The 18,532-nt window shown below is 38.0% G+C and overlaps 1 protein-coding gene and 1 long non-coding RNA gene across 3 annotated transcripts; both read right to left on the reverse strand.

Annotated features, from left to right (window-relative positions):
- Nucleotides 1-4,191: 4,191 nt before the first annotated feature.
- On the reverse strand, nt 4,192-6,440 carry LOC141363934 (uncharacterized). Of its 2 annotated transcripts, XR_012369629.1 has the most exons (7): nt 6,330-6,440; nt 5,943-6,138; nt 5,766-5,850; nt 5,182-5,468; nt 4,991-5,095; nt 4,430-4,923; nt 4,192-4,340 (listed from the first exon to the last, which is right to left on the reverse strand). It is a non-coding gene; the product is annotated as an uncharacterized lncRNA (long non-coding RNA). The 2 variants fall into 2 exon arrangements; XR_012369628.1 differs by having other exon boundaries at nt 4,991-5,468.
- A 191-nt stretch (nt 6,441-6,631) lies between these two features.
- On the reverse strand, nt 6,632-14,473 carry LOC141349171 (uncharacterized). The gene is given in 4 exon segments (XM_073867379.1): nt 6,632-8,502; nt 8,504-12,051; nt 12,763-12,826; nt 13,568-14,473. Coding segments are annotated over 4 exon segments (5,961 nt in total). The 3' UTR covers nt 6,632-7,059.
- Nucleotides 14,474-18,532: the final 4,059 nt, after the last annotated feature.

Below are 18,532 nucleotides of genomic sequence, written 5' to 3' on the forward strand. Positions count from 1 at the left end.
TTTGATCTATGAAAATTCTACTTAGTACACGTGATTGCTCTCATCGTGCTTATTGAATTTGATACTTTACAGTAAGACTCCACCCATTACAGGAGCGGCCATTTTGAAATGTACAGTTTTTCGTTTTTTCGCTACTCCTCCTTCAAATGCGGTTCAATTCTTATGAGATTTGGCACAGATGATCTTTGGAGTGAGCCGCATAGAAATGACCGAACAGAATTTTGATATTGATCTTTGTTCAAAAGTACTAAATGCGCAAACTTAACGAGGTTGACGCAAAAATGGTTCTGAAGCTGTAGCTCAGTCATTCTTTGATCAATTGAAATGAAATTTGGTACACTTCATGTGGACCATGAACATGGGGTCCATGCCAAATTTGGTGACAGCGCCACCTATGGGTCATGAGATAGAAAAATAGGCTATTATTGCTCATAACTTCTGAACTGTTTGTCAGAAAATTATGATCTTGATGTCTATGGATTGCTTATCTCATGCCGCATCTGTCGATGTGAATTATGCCGGGTTTGACCAAACCGCCTGTCCGCCATTTTGAAATTTCAAATAAATTGTTATATTTTTTGAACTATTGGACATATCCGCGCAAAAAAATGGTAAGGAGCTTCGACATGATGTCCTGAAGGTACATGGGAAGTCAGAGTACAGCGCCACCTAGGGGTTATAAACTATAACAGTTCTTATTGAACTGCTTATAACTTCTGATTACTTTGTCTGATATTAATTTCTTTTTGAAATTGTATTCACTGTTTTATGCCGATCGCAACGATACCTTGTTTGTCATTTTCCAACATTATGTTCAGGTGTTATTATAAGGCATATGGTAAATGATTTTTTCGCTGCTCCTTTTACAAATTTTGTGTATTTTATGTCAGGTTCTGCTCGTATAATGTTTGGAGCAATCCGCACAGATGTGACCGAACAGATTTTTGATATTCTGTTCTCCTTCTTAGAAATACCACTCTAAAGTTTACCGTGCCTGTGACGTTGTCTATTTGTCATAGTAATAAATTAATGTGACTGTATATTACATTGTATAGCATCACTATACATAATGATCTGCTTGTCTTCAATTTCACTTGAACTAATGTACATTGTATTTCTGTTATTTCTACTTCTGCTGTGTCAATTCTGCATCTTTGGTGATTGACATGTTAATCCTTTCAGCTCTCTAATCTCTTGTCTGCTGCCTCATGAACTGTGTAAACTGAGTGGCGCATCTAGTTAACCAATTGCCTTTAGATTCTAAGTTCCTGGGTTCGAATCCCACCTGAGTCATGATGTTTTGTTCTTCCTCATTAATTCTTCTCAACCTGTCTGTAGTTCACATGTGTTCTATTTTTCCATGTTTGCTGTTGTTGCTCTGCATTGTGGTGCTTCTGCTGTGTCTTTCCTGCATCTTTGGTGATTGACATATGTTAATCCTTTCAGCTCTCTAATCTCTTGTCTGCTGCTTCATGAACTGTGTCAACTGAGTGGCGCATCTAGTTAATCATATGCATTGAGATTCTGAGTTCCTGGGTTCAAATCCCACCTGAGTCATGACGTTTTGTTCTTCCTCATCAATTCTTCTCAACCTGTCTGTAGTTCACATGTGTTCTATTTTTCCATGTTTGCTGTTGTTGCTCTGCATTATGGTGGTTCTTGCTGTGCTTTGTGAGCTTGCTGTGCTTTGTGTGCTTGCTGTGCTTTGTGAGCTTGCTATGCTTTGTGTGCTTGCTGTGCTTTGTGAGCTTGCTGTGCTTTGTGTGCCTGCTGTGATTTGTGTAATTGCTGTGCTTGCTGTGCTTTGTGTGCTTGCTGTGCTTTGTGTGCTTTGTGAGCTTGCTGTGCTTTGTGTGCCGGCTGTGATTTGTGTAATTGCTGTGCTTTGTGATCTTGCTATGCTTTGTGTGCTTGTTGTGCTTTTGTGTGCTTGCGGTGCTTTGTGTGCTTGCTGTGCTTTGTGAGCTTGCTGTGCTTTGTGTGCCTGCTGTGATTTGTATAATTGCTGTGCTTTGTGTGCTTGCTGTGCATTGTGAGCTTGCTGTGCTTTGTGTGCTTGCTGTGCTGTGTGTGCATTGCGCCGAAGGTGCTTGACCCCGTGTTGCTGCTTGCAGCTATATTTATTAGGGGCCAAGCACCTATGGTGCTGTGGCACCTATTGTTTCTGTTAGTATTTTTCTTCTTAATCTTCTTCCCCAATGGGAGTCTATGGCAGCCATATGAACCGTATGTAGGAAAATGATGAAATTTGGCACAGTTGTAGTGGTGGTCATAAATAGTCATTTGGCCAAAAATGGGGTCTCTAGCAGTAACTCTATAGCGCCACCATCATCTCAAAAATTAAATGTTCAAATGGTTATAACTCGTGATCCATTAGATCTATGAGAATTCTACTTAGTACACGTGATTGCTCTCATCCCGCTTATTGCATTTGATACTTTACAGTAAGACTCCTCCCATTACAGTATCGGCCATTTTGAAATGTACAGTATTTCGTTTTTTCGCTACTCCTCCTTCAAATTTGGTTCAATTCTTATGAGATTTGGCACATGTGATCTTTGGAGTGAGCCGCATAGAAATGACTGAACAGAATTTTGATATTTTTCTTTATTCAAAAGTAATTAATGCGTGAACTTAACGAGATTGACGCAAAATTGGTTCTGAAGCTGTATCTCGGTCATTCTTTGATTAATCGAGATGAAATTTGGTACGCTTCATGTCGACCATGAAATGGGGGTCCATGCCAAATTTGGTGACAGCGCCACCTATGGGTCATGAGATAGGAAAAAAGGCTATTTTTGCGCATAACTTCTGAATCGTTTGTCAGAAAATTATGATCTTGGTGTCTACGGATTCCTTGGCTCATGCCGCATCTGTCGATATGTATTATGCCGGGATTGACCGAACCGCCTGTCCGCCATTTTGAAATCTGTGATAAATTGCTATAACTTTTGAAGTATCGGATATATCGGCGCAAAAATCGGTAGGGAGCTTCGGCATGACGTCCTGAGGAAATCAGAGAACAGCGCCACCTAGGGGTATAAACTATAACAGTTCTTATAGAACTGCTTATAACTTCTGAATTCTTTGTATGGCATGTAAGGTCTTTTCTGCTGCTCCTTGAGCTGTGTCTTCTGAGTGGCGCATCTGTTAAGTCGTATGCAAAGAGATCATGAGCTCGTGGGTTCGAATCCCATGTGCAGGGGTGTTTGTCTTGACATTTTTCCCATTTAAGTTATCTGATTCTCATTGTATGTCCATGTTATTTTTTATTTCTGATCTGTGGTGTCATTACCAGTGAAATGGTGATGGTGCAGGGGATAAGGCACACACCTTTGGCGTGGGAGACCTGGGTTCGAATCCACTGTGACACACCATTGTGCCCTGAGCGAAACACTTAGACACATTCTCACTTAAATTATCTTCTTGACATATATACTGTATTTATTGGCACATGTCCAAATCTGAATTTATAAACATACTTCTGATGGATTTATCTACAAAATGTCAGTGTATTCTTTACCTGCACATTTGCCTCTGAATGTATATATTTTTCATGTTCTTTCTATTTAAGCCACTAACCTGTAACCTTTAAGGAGTTGTGTTCAAAACCCATGTACTGTTCATTTACAAATATTTTCTTTTGCAGTTTTAATAAATTGTGAATGTATGCTTTTTCTGTCTATAACACAAAGCAACAACTATGGACCAAATCTAAAATGTGTGGTTTTGTTGCCAGATATGCAAAACAAGTCAGATTTGAGAAAAACACTTTGTTATTTAGTGAATCTTAAAGGCGGAGTCCACGATGTTTGAAAAACGCGTTGGAAAAGGAGACGGGCCGACTACCAAAACACACTTATAGCCAATCAAATCAAATCAAATGCCGGTTTGCATATGTGTGGGGCGGGTCTATCAACAGAAGGTCCAGATTCTATTGGGGTAGGGCGTGTTTGTTTAGGTGATTTCAAATATCAACATTGGCTTTCAAACATCATGGACTCCGCCTTTAATTTGTAGGGTTCATGGAACCAAATTTCACTACTGATAAATTTAAGACATATTTAACTACTCTGCTCATAAAACCAAATTTAGTACATGTAACAAGATACCCAAATTTAAATGAGATTTCTATAGTAGCATAATTCACCTTATACTAAGAATTCCAATCAATAAATGTCAGAGACCAAGTACATTTTCATCAATGTTGTATTTATTTATAATACAAGCCATCCATACCAGTTGTATTGCATAGTAATATTACTTGGATGATTGAGTATTCATAGCTGAAATTATTTTATGGATATTCTCTAAATTGATTGTAGAGTCTGTTGTTTTCACTAGAAGAAGGGGAAAACAATGTTAAAATGAGTAACAATGATAAAAACATCCTACAATCAGAATGCATTTAAAAATCTTTTAAGCTCACATTTTTCAAGTTGCAGTACAGCAGTCCAAAGGCCTCAGATTTTCACAGTAGGTATTGAACTGTGCTTGTGTCTTTAAAGCATAGAAACAAATTACATGGCAGGCTGACATGGAATAACATCAGAAAGGCCCAGTCACGGAGTATCAAGTTCATGATCCAAGCTGGCCATGATTTGCTGGTGAAAGAGCAACGTACCAACACTCTCTGCAGATTTCCCCTTCTGTGACAATGATCATAGTATCTGCATGACAGCTGTAGAGCTGTTCATATGGTGCTGACATGCATTCCTGCAAACCGGGTCATCTTAGTTTTATTGACAGTTCCTTGGAAGGGATGCATGGAAGAGGCGAATGAGTGTTAGGGACAAATACCAGGATCTCTGGGGGGGGGGGGGGGGGGGGGGGTCAGAGGATGAGCTGGAAAGTTCACAGTGAGCAGTGTTGAGGTTGGAAGAATAGGCTTTGTTGGCCGTTCCCAGTGTAAGATAGTCTAACCTACAAGATGCAAAGAAAGCCTTAATGTTCAAGCTGGCCATGATTTGCAGGTGAAAGAGCAACATACCAACACTCTCTGCAGATTTCCCCTTCTGTGACAATGATCATAGTTTCTGCTTGACAGCTGTAGGATAGGACTTCTACTGCTGGTGACACAATCGGGTCCTGAGGTCTGTGGCAGAAACTTTTTTCAGTGCAATGGTAGGAAAAACATTTGGAGCTTTATGAATGTTGATTAGTGTGACATTGATTGCCAACCTGCTCTCATCAGCATTAGACTTGGAATTGTGGGTTGATCTGGATAGTCATTGTAACATCAACCTGTTCATATGGTGCTGACATGCATTCCTGCAAACCGGGTCATCTTAGTATTATTGACAGTTCCTTCTAAGGGATGCATGGAAGAGGCGAATGAGTGTTAGGGACAAATACCAGGATCTCTGGGGGGGGGGGGGTCAGAGGATGAGCTGGAAAGTTCACAGTGAGCAGTGTTGAGGTTGGATGAATAGGCTTTGTTGGCTGTTCCCAGTGTAAGATAGTCTAACCTACAGGAGGCAAAGAAAGCCTTAATGTTAATTTGGTTTAAAAAAGTGGGTCAGTGATGGTGGGCCACAATTGGGGACCCAAACAATCCCAGCTGAGTCAACCAAGAGAGTGTGTGATGTTGACATCCAAACTACCAAAGGATCTCTGAAAAGTTCACTGATGATGTGTCCCAGTGCATCCACAGATATGTCAATGCACCATTTAAAACGGTAAAATGAATAGTTAGTGGGTTAATGCATGATTCATGATTAAAGTGTATTTTAAGGTTTTGCACACATAATACACACTTCATTTACCTTTAAATATGTTGTTTACTTCATACCAGCTCATGAGGCACAGCATAATGATGAGTATGTAGAGGGAATGATGTTAGCAGAAAATCTGAAAGCAAAATATTTTTATGTTTATGACTTAATTGAAGGGTGTACTATAAAACATTTAGCAAGTTATGTGAAAACCGTTTCTTAAATAACCTTTTTGTATGTAGTTCATATCTTTATAGGAGATTTTGAATCTCAGAATGTTCTCATTAGTCTTGAAGTTGTACAAAGCTGAAAATGTATTGTTAGTGGGTTCATCTGTGCTTAGGACCAATAGACAATACATTTATAGTTCACAGATGAGTCATGATGAGAATGTAGATTTTCAGCATCAGTGCATTTTGGTAACCTGAAAATAAAAAAACACATAGTGTTTAAATAAAAGTAAAACTTTAACCATGACAAATTTACAAAAGTTAATAATTCACGGTGATTTATTAGCTGAAAAAATATTTTATTGGACTAAGCAAAACTTTAACATTTAAAAGGTTAAAATAATAGATTTTTATATACAGAGGTAAAATATAGCCTTAAATTGACCTTTTATTGTGGGCTTCTCCATGTTGACTCTTTATGTAGTGCTATGAAATTAGTTGCGTAGGAATGCAGGCAGTCTTTGTTGGACGCTTCTTATGCGGTTTGTGCCCCCCCCCCCCCCAGTGTTGTATGGATGGCTTGTGCTATGTAGAAATTAAACAGAAGTAATATAAATTAAGTCACCTAAAAATCTGAAACATTTAGTCATTTTGAAATTGCTTTGAAATGTAATTAAATTTATAAGCTATGTGCACAAAAACATTCTCAGCTATACACCAAATACTACAAAAAACGTGTCTGTGTGTAGCTTTGAAGTTCTAGAAAGACTAGGTGTTAAGTGAAATGTAGGACTCTGTGATACCTGGATAAAAGCTGGAATGCAGTTGCTAGTAATCTGGACATCTTTGATTCTTACCATGGTTGGCACTTGGGATATAGAAAGAGAGACCATACAGTAATACAAATATCTTGGAATGGGCATACATTCCATACAAGCAAAATACCTTACATGACTTTCTTCCTTGTTGATATGGTAGTACCAAATAAAACTGATGCATCTTTAAGTAAACCGTTTGATATAGATAGATTAGTAGCATACCTTTACCAGTTGCAAACCTGTACAGCATTTTGTAGACATCACTCTCAGTGTTAGCATCACATTGTAGAACAGACAGACACAAAGACAAATAGACAAGAGAAATCAAAGTCATATAGTGTTCAATATACAAACATATTACCATACTGTAACCAGCACTGCCTCGTGATAACTATAATATGTCGAACTAATTTCAACTGAAATATTTTGCACATCTTTAGCATACACGTGATCTATTAATGTACGTTTTTCAGTTGTTGGATGTTGCACATGTTGACTGTATCCATTAAATTCCATCAACATCCTAATAGTAGATGATGTTATGATATCTTCATTGAAGTCCCCCATAATTAGTTTGGTTCCGGCATGTTTCTCCAGCTCAGCAATGACATGTGATACATTTAGTCGAAACATGTCAATTGGATATGAATTAGGCCTGTACAGCAGTGCAACATTTAAATTCACATGTGGAATTGTCAAGTAGAGACATTCCAAATTACAAGGTTCTGGAATGATGACATTAGAAACCACATTTTGACAACAGTATATTCCAACTCCTCCTCCTCGTTGGTGTTTTAAATTACTGAAAAGCAGACTGCTGTTATCATAACAATTAGCTCTTGGATTATGCTTAAAATTAAATCCTGGTATCTGTACTTCATCTTCCTTGTCTTCAGCTTTTAACCATGTTTCAGTTAAACAAATGCAATCTGCATTCAAAAGCTGTCTGTGAGCTCGAACATCTTGAATGTGAGCTTGAAGACTTTGCACATTATGAAGAGCAATTCTAAATATACCCGGTGTATTTCTGAAACCGTTGTTCTCTAAAGAGAATTTGACCATATTTTTCATTGCTTGCTCAATTTTATTATTGCAATATATGGCAGACTCCTTGAAGTTTTGAATGATCAATCCATCGATGGTTCTCACACGACTCAATGCAACATATGCTTGTCCTGGAGCAAAGATCTTGTCAAGCGATACAACAGCTTTATCTACTGTAAGCCCTTGCACTTTGTGTACAGTGCACGCCCATGCCAATTTCAGTGGAAACTGACGTCTTATGCCACCATCATTTGTGACATGATCTTCTTGTGCTTCAATTACAGTTGCGTTTTTGGAAAATCTCGGCTGTTGGTTTAATCGCTGAACTTTACCAACATTTGGATCATCAAAGACTACGTGAATGGCTGAGGGGAAATCATTGTCATTGTCATCATCATGTTTCTGACTTTCACTTATGTGGACAACAGTGCCAAATGCTCCATTAACAAGGCCATCAGAAACATCCACGTTTTTCTTTAACATTACTCTTGCCCCAACACCCAAGGAAACGAAGGTAGATAAACAAGAGTTGAAAACTTTTGTATGCATTCCAACCTTGGGTTCCATTCGTCCAGTTTTAGGATTCCTCACAAAATCTCGAGCTCGAATACTGATCACATCTGGACAACACTCATGAAGCATGAGCATGTTATATTCATCAACTTCAGAATTTGTAGGAAATATGTGAATATCAGTACATACCTCACCAGTTTCACATTGCTTCAGCATGTTAATGTCACTTAGACTCAGAGATTCATTTTTTTTTACGAACTCTCACACGATTTAACATTTCTGCAAAAGATGCATCTTCTTGCCTAACAACATTTGTTAATTCAGCAATTTCAAAGATGTTATCCCAAAGATTCACTCCTTTTGCATCGGCATAGAGGGGAGTACCTTTGACAGGCGGAAGCTGATAGAAATCTCCTACAGCAATAATGCTTACTTTTCCAAATACAGAGTAGTCACCAGTTTGCTTGATTTGTCGCAGCCTGCCATGAACATAAGACAAAAGGTGATGGTCAACCATGGATATCTCATCAATGATCAAGATTTGCAAACAAGCCATTTTGGAACGCAGAGAATTGATTTTGTCATCACTTAAAGGTTGATATGGCAATTTGACATTAACACCAATAGAAAAGGTGTTGTGGATGGTTGCGGCACCAATGTTGTAAGCAGCTACACCTGTTGAGGCACATAAAATCACAGTTCTATCATCAGGGTTATCAGATAGCTGAGATAAGAGCCTACAAGATTCATAATGAATTGCTTTGATTAAATGACTTTTTCCTGTGCCTGCTCCACCTGTAACAAACAAGAAAAATGGTTCAGAATTTTCACCATATACTTTCTGTAGACACCATTTGCGGACTTTGTGAAATACTGCAGATTGTTCAGCGTTTAAAGATCTTAGTAAACTCAATGCTTCATCTCTAGACATTGTAACATTACTAGTATCAATTGTGAATGCAGTTTGAGCATTTGCTGCAAGATCTGGAATAAGTGTGCCAGAATCATCTTCATCTGGCAATACTCGTTGCTTCTTTAGATTTAAACATTCATCACGTTCTTTTTCAGTTTCAGGGCACAATAGAGCCCAAGCATCTTCTAAATCGACACCTTGCTCTAAAAGCTGTTGAGCTCTATTTATTTTATCACTTTCCTTTTCAAAAACTGCTCGATTTGCATCAACAGTACACTTGACACTTGCTAGACTACTTCCACATTTTACAGCACCATGGTTGTAGAAATCTTCATAAGTGTTAAAATTATCTGGTTTCAGCTGCCAATCTTCATAATGTGGTAAAAAAAGTTGTAACAATGAATGGTGGTACTTCTCTGGATCCTTTGTTGGTGAAAATCTCGGATACCTGACCACTGCTGGCTTGGTTCGACTTCTTCGTATCATATAGCCACAGTTGTTGTTAAGCTTGATCACTTTGTCTTTGGAGGACTTTTGTGAAGAAATCTCAGATTGTGACAATATCCTGTATTCTGAACAAAAACTTGCAATACACATAACATCAAAATTTTGTGTTTTGGGTCTACTCTTGTACCTGTCAACGAGACTCTTCATCCAAATAGTGCTTTTCTCACCTGACTGCTCAGCTTGCAGCACATGCAGAGGTAAACTCATTTTCACAGGGTCTGTGCCAATTGGAATAAACTGGACTTTGCGAGAACATTCTTTCAAGTGCATACCTGTTAGTCGATACACCGCCTCTTGAGAAGAGATTTCCCTGTTGTGTAAATATATGCTTCCCAACCTTTTCAAAGCTGATCTTGCTTCATGATTTCCATCCAACGCTTCATTCTGTGCACGTTGCAGCAACAGTCCAATTTCTTGCTCTGCTTTTGTGATATAACTAATAATATAAACCACTACAGAGTAAGCATCAGTGACATACTGGATATCCATGTTGCCGTGCCATGCACGTATAAGATGTTTATTATACTGGTTTACCCAAACATCATTTGGATTTCGTTTCAAGACAACACTTTTCTTCTTTGAACATTTCTTGTAAGCCTTCTCAAACACAGCCTGATCAATCCCAATTGATTGAAATAATGCATCTGTTGAAACAAAACTGACATCAAAATCTGTTAAGGCACTTTTAATTTTCTTCAAAACTGCACTTGCAGTCTCATTTTCATCATTGCATTGCCCCAAATAGGCTCTTGATATAAATGTGCGACCAGATGGTGGCCGTGGAAAATTAAACCTACAAACTGTGTTTTTCTTACGACATGTCTTAGAATGTCTGATGCTGTGCTTCTGAACACTGTTGACTGTCTCATACAATTCAGAATCATCCTCACTAGGGATCTCACAAGTGATGTAACGATCTACAAATGCAGCAACCAAAGCATCATTGTCTTCATTATCTTCATTTAACTTTGGAGCATTTTCTACCCAAAACAGACAATGAACATGAGGAGATCCACGCTGCTGAAATTCCACACGGTAAAAGTAATCGATGACCTTTCCAATAGGTTGAGCAGGAGACATAATTACATCTTTCAAAAAACAATGCCACCTATGGTCAAACATTCTTGCAGCAGTGACTGGATTTCTTCTAATCAGCCCACATTTTTCAGACCAATCAAGCTCATCAACATTTAAATTCTTACCTTCTTGAATAAGAATGGTTTTGATCATTTCAGGCCACCTTAGATCTGCTGAGCTAAATGATGCAAAGAAAGTTGGAATACCTAGTTGTCTTATAAGTGCAAAAATGTCTTTTTGAGTAGCTTGCCAATATGGCGGTGTTCCACGGACTGGCCTTAAAAACTTGTAGCCTTCATCGTAATTCAGCAACTTGGTTAACGATTCCGGGTTAGTGAGCACATCTGATGTAACTGCCTGTAACAAACTCTTGTCTGAACCTTTTCGTAAAGCAATAGAAACGTTAGACACAATTTGATCCAATTCTGACAAATACTGTGCATAAAATATAAAGTCTGTGTTTTGTGCAAAACGCCCATCTGCATTCAGAATTCTCGCATTTAGGTATCGGGACAGTGTGATTTTTACTTCCCTGTCATCATGAAATGTTGGGCCACCAGTTGGAAAAAGAACAGGAAAACATTTAGCTTCATTTGTTTTATCAGATAGCAATTTAACAGGACTCTTACCTTCAGCTGGCGCAACATTTAATACATCCTGAAAATGCTGATCAATTATTTCACAACCAACATCAACAGGTTGTAATGACGTGTCAGACAAAAGACCACATTGCTCTTTGATATAGGTCAAGTCTTCCTCAGTTTCTTCTTCAGGATCCTTTTGCCCATTACCATTTTCAGCTTCAGCAGTTTGTTCCTGCATTTCATCACAAACAACATTCTCTGGCGGTTCATCCAAAGAGTTGACCCACCATTCATTTATCTCAACATCTTTATACCACCTATTGCACCTGATTAAATATTTCAAAGCATTTCTAACACGATCAGTGTGCACATACTTATACTCGTAATGCCCTTTGTACGTTAACTTGCGCTTCAGTTTGATCCTTACCATCATGTCATCACATTCATTTCGTGGAAGAATATTACAGATGTCAGAAGCATTTACAGGCACACAGACAACTGGCCCATGACAACCCCGTTGTTTCCCACGGGGGAGACAAAGCAATTTCAAAAAAGGAATGTTACGAGCAACAAGATGTTGTTCTAATGAATTAAGACATTTCAGCTGAAATGGAATATCCACCAAATGCATGTTGTTAGCAACACTTTCCGCAGGCAATTGTCCATATAAGATTTTTCGATGACATGTTGGACAGATCCACAGTTTGCACTCTGCAGAAGAAACATTAGAATTACCAGAACATCTCTCATCACAAACATGAACATACCTCAGTGTGATGCATCTTCTGGCCAAAGCAGCAATTCGTTCTCCTTTCTTTTCATAGCATTCAGTTTTGCATTCTTTTACTTGCTTTCTGAAAAGTAAACGGTGACAGACACAGCACGCAAACTCTGGTCCTCTACTTACTTCCTGGCGAAAATGAGCAATAATAGAATCAATTTGTTTTTGTTCCTTCTTTGTTTGAAGGTATTTCTTTCTGGAAAACTCATGTACTCTTGCCTTAAAGGCCAGATTTTGAAGGTATTTTCTCTTGGAGCGTTCACATTTAACCATACGAGCATCAACATTTTTGTGATAGGCATCATAAAGATTTTTAAGTTTACTCACCCTGTGAGCAACATCATGACGGTATTTTGCTTTGGCAGAGTCAAGTATACTTTTCCTGTAAAGATCATCATGACAGTATTTTGCTTTGGCAGAGTCAAGTTTACTTTCCCTGTAAAGAGCATCATGACAGTATTTTGCTTTGGCAGAGTCAAGTTTACTATCCCTGTAATCAGTATCATGAGAGTATTTTGTTTTCATGGACTTCAGTTTTTTTTGTCTGTACTCACTATTGTTAGAGTATCTCTTCCTATGTCTCTTGTTTGCAGAAGATTCTGTAGCATCGCTTACCTTTCTTTTTCGCAAACATGGCTTACTCGCCGTCTCATTTGATGTTCCATTGTCACATGCTCCAGCACAAACATAGTCTTGATCTCTGTGCTTAACACATATCACAACTTCATAATGATTATTGTTACAATTGTTTAAATAAATTGCATTAGGTGTCAATACCTCTCCACTAGGGTTATGAGCACTCCATCTGCCATTATTAAATGTCATTATGGTGGTTTTAAACAGATCAGAAGCGGCAAATATATCGATTTCAGTGACCCATGACCCAGAATAAAAGATTCTAGATTGTGTCAAATAGTCATCTACTGAAGCATACTCACTTCTGACATACCTCTGAAACATCGGACCATTCGTTTTCAGATGTTTGACAACTGCACGGCGAATTTTCAAATGTTTCTCTTCGCTTCCACATATCACATGTGCCAGTGATCTAAAAAAACAATTGCCATCTGCTTTTATACTCTTAGTCTGACACGGACCTGCAATTGGACCAAAGTTTATAACAACATTACGGTCACTGTTATCATTTGTCAGAAGTACAACTTTACATAAAGCTTGCTGATCTTCATGAGTCAAAGGACAAAATAATATGTCTGGAATAGTAATGTCAGTAATAATAATGTCATCAGTTACAACATTTTCAACATTGCATTTTGACAACTGTTTATCTGGGAAATCAAACTGCTTTCTTTTTGCCTTTTTCCCTTTACTTTGGAACACATTTTGGTCTGTATGTATTGGAAGGTTCTTACTTTTTGCATTTGAAACTATAGCATCAGGTAATGAAAAGTCAGATGTTCTAACCTCCGTCATCACAGATTCACATACCTTGGGTGTGCGTTTTACAATTTCACTGTAAAGCACCTTACTGGAAGAACAAGGAAGACTGCTGTTATCTGCTTCCAGCAACTGAGAGTCATCAGCATCTGTATGAACCATAACTCCGGTTATCTCAAATAGTGGCTCATTTACACCAAATGACATTGCAATCTCGTTAATGTAGTTGTACAAGGATTGTATACTGCTGTGATAAGCAACGTAACTTGTCTCTGTTTTGACAGCATGAGAATCAACAAAAGCATACCATGATCCCTGCTTAATGACCGCACACGTGTTGGCAGATATAGTCAAAAGAAAGGCATCAGCACTCAGTAGAGTTTGCTGAAGAGCTACATCAAGTGGCATAACCACACTGCTAACTGCTTCATCGTAAACATCAACATTTACCAATCCGGTCAGAGAATCTGTGTACTCAATGTAAAAGACTGTATTACCCAGCACATGTCTCCTTGGTAATTCATGGACTGCAATGTAATGCCTACCCATGGCTTCCTGGTCATTTATGTTACCCTGGTTTCGTAAAGTTTCATAAAGCTGTGTTCCTGCCACCAAAACACCATCAAGATCTCGTGTTGACCAGGTCAGCACATTCTTCATCTTGCTTGTCAACACTGCTGTTAGACTGACAGCACCACACTGTCTGTTGCGTGAATCTCCAAAACGGGCATCACCTTGATGAAAGGAACCTTTTAGCACTGGTTTCTGTGGAAATTCAACACTTGCAGGTAAAGCTTTCAAAGCAATTTCATGTACATTTTTGGAAATTTCACAGTTTGATTCAGAGTTCATTGGGTTTGGATGGTTTATTGATTTGGTTTTGGATTGGTTTTCCATAGTTTTACCTTTGTTTTCCATAGTTTTCCACAGCTTGCCTGCATCAGGCAAACCTACCATTTTTTTACGAGGAAGCGGCAAAACCTCGGCTACACTTGTTTTAAGAGGGAGCGGTGCAGCCTCTACCCGTTTTATTGCAGGACGGAGTGGAACCTGCTGGGGTTTTGCACAATGGCACTTGCCAGCAATTCCTGACAAGTCTACCTTAGTTTTACGAGGAAGTGGCGATACCTCGGCTCTACTTATTTTAAGAGGGAGCTGTGCAGCCTCTGCTTGACTTGTTTTAAGAGGAAGCGGTGCAGCCTCTGTAACACATCGTTCGGCATATAGCCTCTTCGCTATTGCAGACCTCTTCTTTGGCCGTGGCATCTGTAAAAACAACAAAACATTACATATAAAACTTCAGTCTCATTTATCTTACAACACAAGTGGATAACACTTGGCATTCAAACAACTACAATTAATTAAAGTAGTATTTTAATAATAATTAAACATTTGACTTACGTCAATGCGCAGTCTTTTACAAAGTCTTTCAGCACACAAGAAACATAAGTCTTATTAGCCATGTATGGTTAAAGTTTTTTTTTTATTTATACAGCAAATAAATACTTTGATTAAAAAAAAAAATTCTCACTTACCTCAACTTGCAGCCTTTTACCAATACACCACCACACATAAAAAAAGAAAATAAAGCATAGTTAGGCATGCATTAACTTTTAATTTGGTGTAACTTTATAATACCAGACAGATTTGTAGGTGGTACACACACACATTCTGGTTTCCATGTTTTGTGGGGACATTCCATAGACGTCATGCATTTTATACTGTACAAACTGTATATTATATTCCCCTTACCTACCCCATTCCCTAACCCCAACCATCACAGAAAACTTTCTTGTACCTTAGATTTTCAATAAACATCATTTTGTTTGATTTATAAGCTTGTTTCCTCATGGGGACATCAAAATGTCCCCACAAGGTCACAAAAACACTAGTATTCCTATCTTTGTGGGGACAATTGGTCCCCACAACGTGATAATTACCAGGTACACACACACACACACACACACACACACACAAAAGTTGTAGTACACTTGTTTTGGTGATTGTAATCCTTGTGAACAGTTACTGTTCTAAAAACGAAACTAGTTCATATCACAAAAAGTTTACCAAATGCTTAACATTAACACGTTACTGTACACGTTTAGTTACCAAAATGGTAACAGAATTAAATCCCACAAAGACACTAATTATGAGTTTAGTTATGGTAGTTTAGAACACCAACATTTAAAAGAAGCCATTGCCACTAAATGTTCATGGCAAACAATAGTTCAAATTCAGATGTTTTTAAGTCTTTTGTAACATAACTATTTTACCTCAAAGCACTGTTTTATAAAATATTAAGAAAAGCAAAGAAAGTGAATTCAAAACAAGCTCTGAAACATTCTTACCTGCTGTAGAAAGAAAGAAGTAACACATTGCCCATTTCTCTACCCAATTTACTGCTAATTGAGATCTGGTGCTAATTAATTATTATCTATGGCCAAGCATATGAACTAATCCTAATACTCCAAGTAAAAGAGTGTGGTTAAAAAACAGACCCAGGACTTTTTAGGTCATGGGTTTGAATCCAATATGGCACATCCCAGGTTTAAAATACAGTATTGAGAAGGTTGCAGTTATCTATTAAAGGGGGTGAGCAATAAATAAATAATCTCATAATAGGAGTATGGAGGCAGTAATGACTTAATAGCATTTCAGAACTCTGTAAATATTACATTCATCAATCACCTTGTGTTTTTTTTTTCATTTGATTTAATAATTTAAATATAAATTAAAAACTTTAGTTTGTGATAAAATGTAAAACTTAACATTCAGGTAAAATGCCATTTTATATTCCACTCCTTTACAAGGAATCAGTGAGACAAACAAAGATATCAGTGTGTAATCACTTCTAAAAAAGGTGCTTAAACATCCAAATTGAATTAACAAGTCTGTGAAGCTGAGTCATTGAGAACTATATTAACAACAAAAAAAGTGAACACTCCTATTCAAAAAGCACTATTTAAATGTTAAATTTAAATCCTTTTCACCTGAACTATTTACCTCATTATCACTACTTTATTAAAAACAGGTGAAACATATTCAGAAATACCATATAAATAATACTAGATACCATTTGTTGTGCCACTTGTGCCAGACAAAATTGAAAGAAGGTTACTTGCATTATTAAAATATTCAGGTATTTGCTTTTTGTTATATAATATTAGATCTATTTAAACTTAATTTGTTTTAATAACATCAGTTAAAATACCTTAGACAAAAATAATTTTTTTTAATTCTATCTTGATTGACAAAAATCATGTGTTTTCTTGACACAAAAAAATGGAAATCCTAAATGTCTAATGTATTTCTTTACAACTCTGACAGAAAAAAGGAGGCCTCATAAACCAGCCAAATCATCCAAATCTGCAGAAGGTAACACTTAGTTTACAGCACTAAAATATTAAGTTTCTTTGCACTTTGTGAATTCTCTTGTTTTCTAAATGACTAAATGCACACATTCTAGATCCCAGCAACTCAAGTCTTGCCCTGTTTCAAGCCAAACTTCAATACTTCAACTTAAGGTATTACAAACACTCTAAAATGGTTATGGTTAATTAATGTTTTAACTTGATTGCCTTAAAGTTGAGTTAATTGAAAGCGAAAATTGAGACTTGAGATTCTTCTCTTACGTTTATTTTTGTCCTTTACCAGACATGAATGACCAAAGAAAAACCGAATCTGTTAAAGGGTATATACATAATGTTTCGAGCCTTAAACGGGGTGCCAAGCGCCCTTATTTTGAGGCACAAATTCAAGAGAAACTCAAGATACAAAGAGTGGTTGTGTTCAAGCCAGAGCTGCACTCTGAATTCCAAATGGTGAATTTGCAGAGGTAACACTAACTTTTACTTAAAATTGTTGAAATGCATTTGATGTCAACTTTATCTTTGCCCCTCTTACCTTAATAAACAGGACCCCAGTGCACTTGCAGAACATAGTTGTGCAACAATCAAGAGTAGATCAGACTCAAGAAGTCCTCTTCGGGTTCAAATCACGGATGATGTGTATTAAGGGGCTAGACTATAGCTACAACACGACACTGAAGGTCACAGAAAGTGACAAAGTGGTTCCAATCCGTGATGTCCTGAAAATTGAAAATGAATTTCAAAGAGTAAGTAATTGCATTCTTTTAATGAACTCTTTCTAAGATGCCACAAAGGTCCACTATTTGCAGCTGTTGTACTTATTGTTTTTTTACTTCCCAATTGTAGGTGAATGTAAAAGTGCAAATCATCCACATTGAAAGTCAAGGATACAATTTTATTCAAGATCAACGTTTCTTTCCAAACACAACATACAGAGTTGCGGACAACACTGGTCAAATTGACTTCACAAATTGGGGTGAGAAGACCTTGAACATTGGCTCTTGGTACATCCTTAGTAGTGTTTCAGTCCGCCACTTTAAGGGTAATCTAATTATCACCAGTACCAGAGACAGCACCCTACTGGAAGAAGACCCTGACCCTGACATGATTCTCACCACGCAGCACACCACCACATCCACAAACGTCACCACAGAAATCATCGGCGCAACAATCAATGTTCACCACATCTGCCCACAACACCACAAAATCACCAACATGCCCATGTCTGTGTCACGTGTTCACTGCCCAAAATGCAATACACATTACAAAGTCACCTCCATCACCATGTACTCCTATGGAAATCTCACATTCAAAACCTCAAGTGAAATTCAAACGGCAACTATAGAAAACCAGCTCATAAACTCAATTATAGATCTTCCACCACACCCAAGTGCAGACACTATAATTGATTTACTTTTAGCACTACCACCAGTCAACATCACTATACACAATGGCAGAATCACACGCATATCGCAAGCATCCGCCTCGCAAGCATCCGCCTCGCAAGCATCCGCCTCGCAAGCATCCGCCACGCAAGCATCCGCCACGCAAGCATCCGCCACGCAAGCATCCGCCACGCAAGCATCCGCCACGCAAGCATCCGCCACGCAAGCATCCGCCACGCAAGCATCCGCCACGCAAGCATCCG

Source organism: Misgurnus anguillicaudatus, chromosome 5 (genome assembly GCF_027580225.2).
Source record: "Misgurnus anguillicaudatus chromosome 5, ASM2758022v2, whole genome shotgun sequence".
Taxonomy (NCBI): domain Eukaryota; kingdom Metazoa; phylum Chordata; class Actinopteri; order Cypriniformes; family Cobitidae; genus Misgurnus; species Misgurnus anguillicaudatus.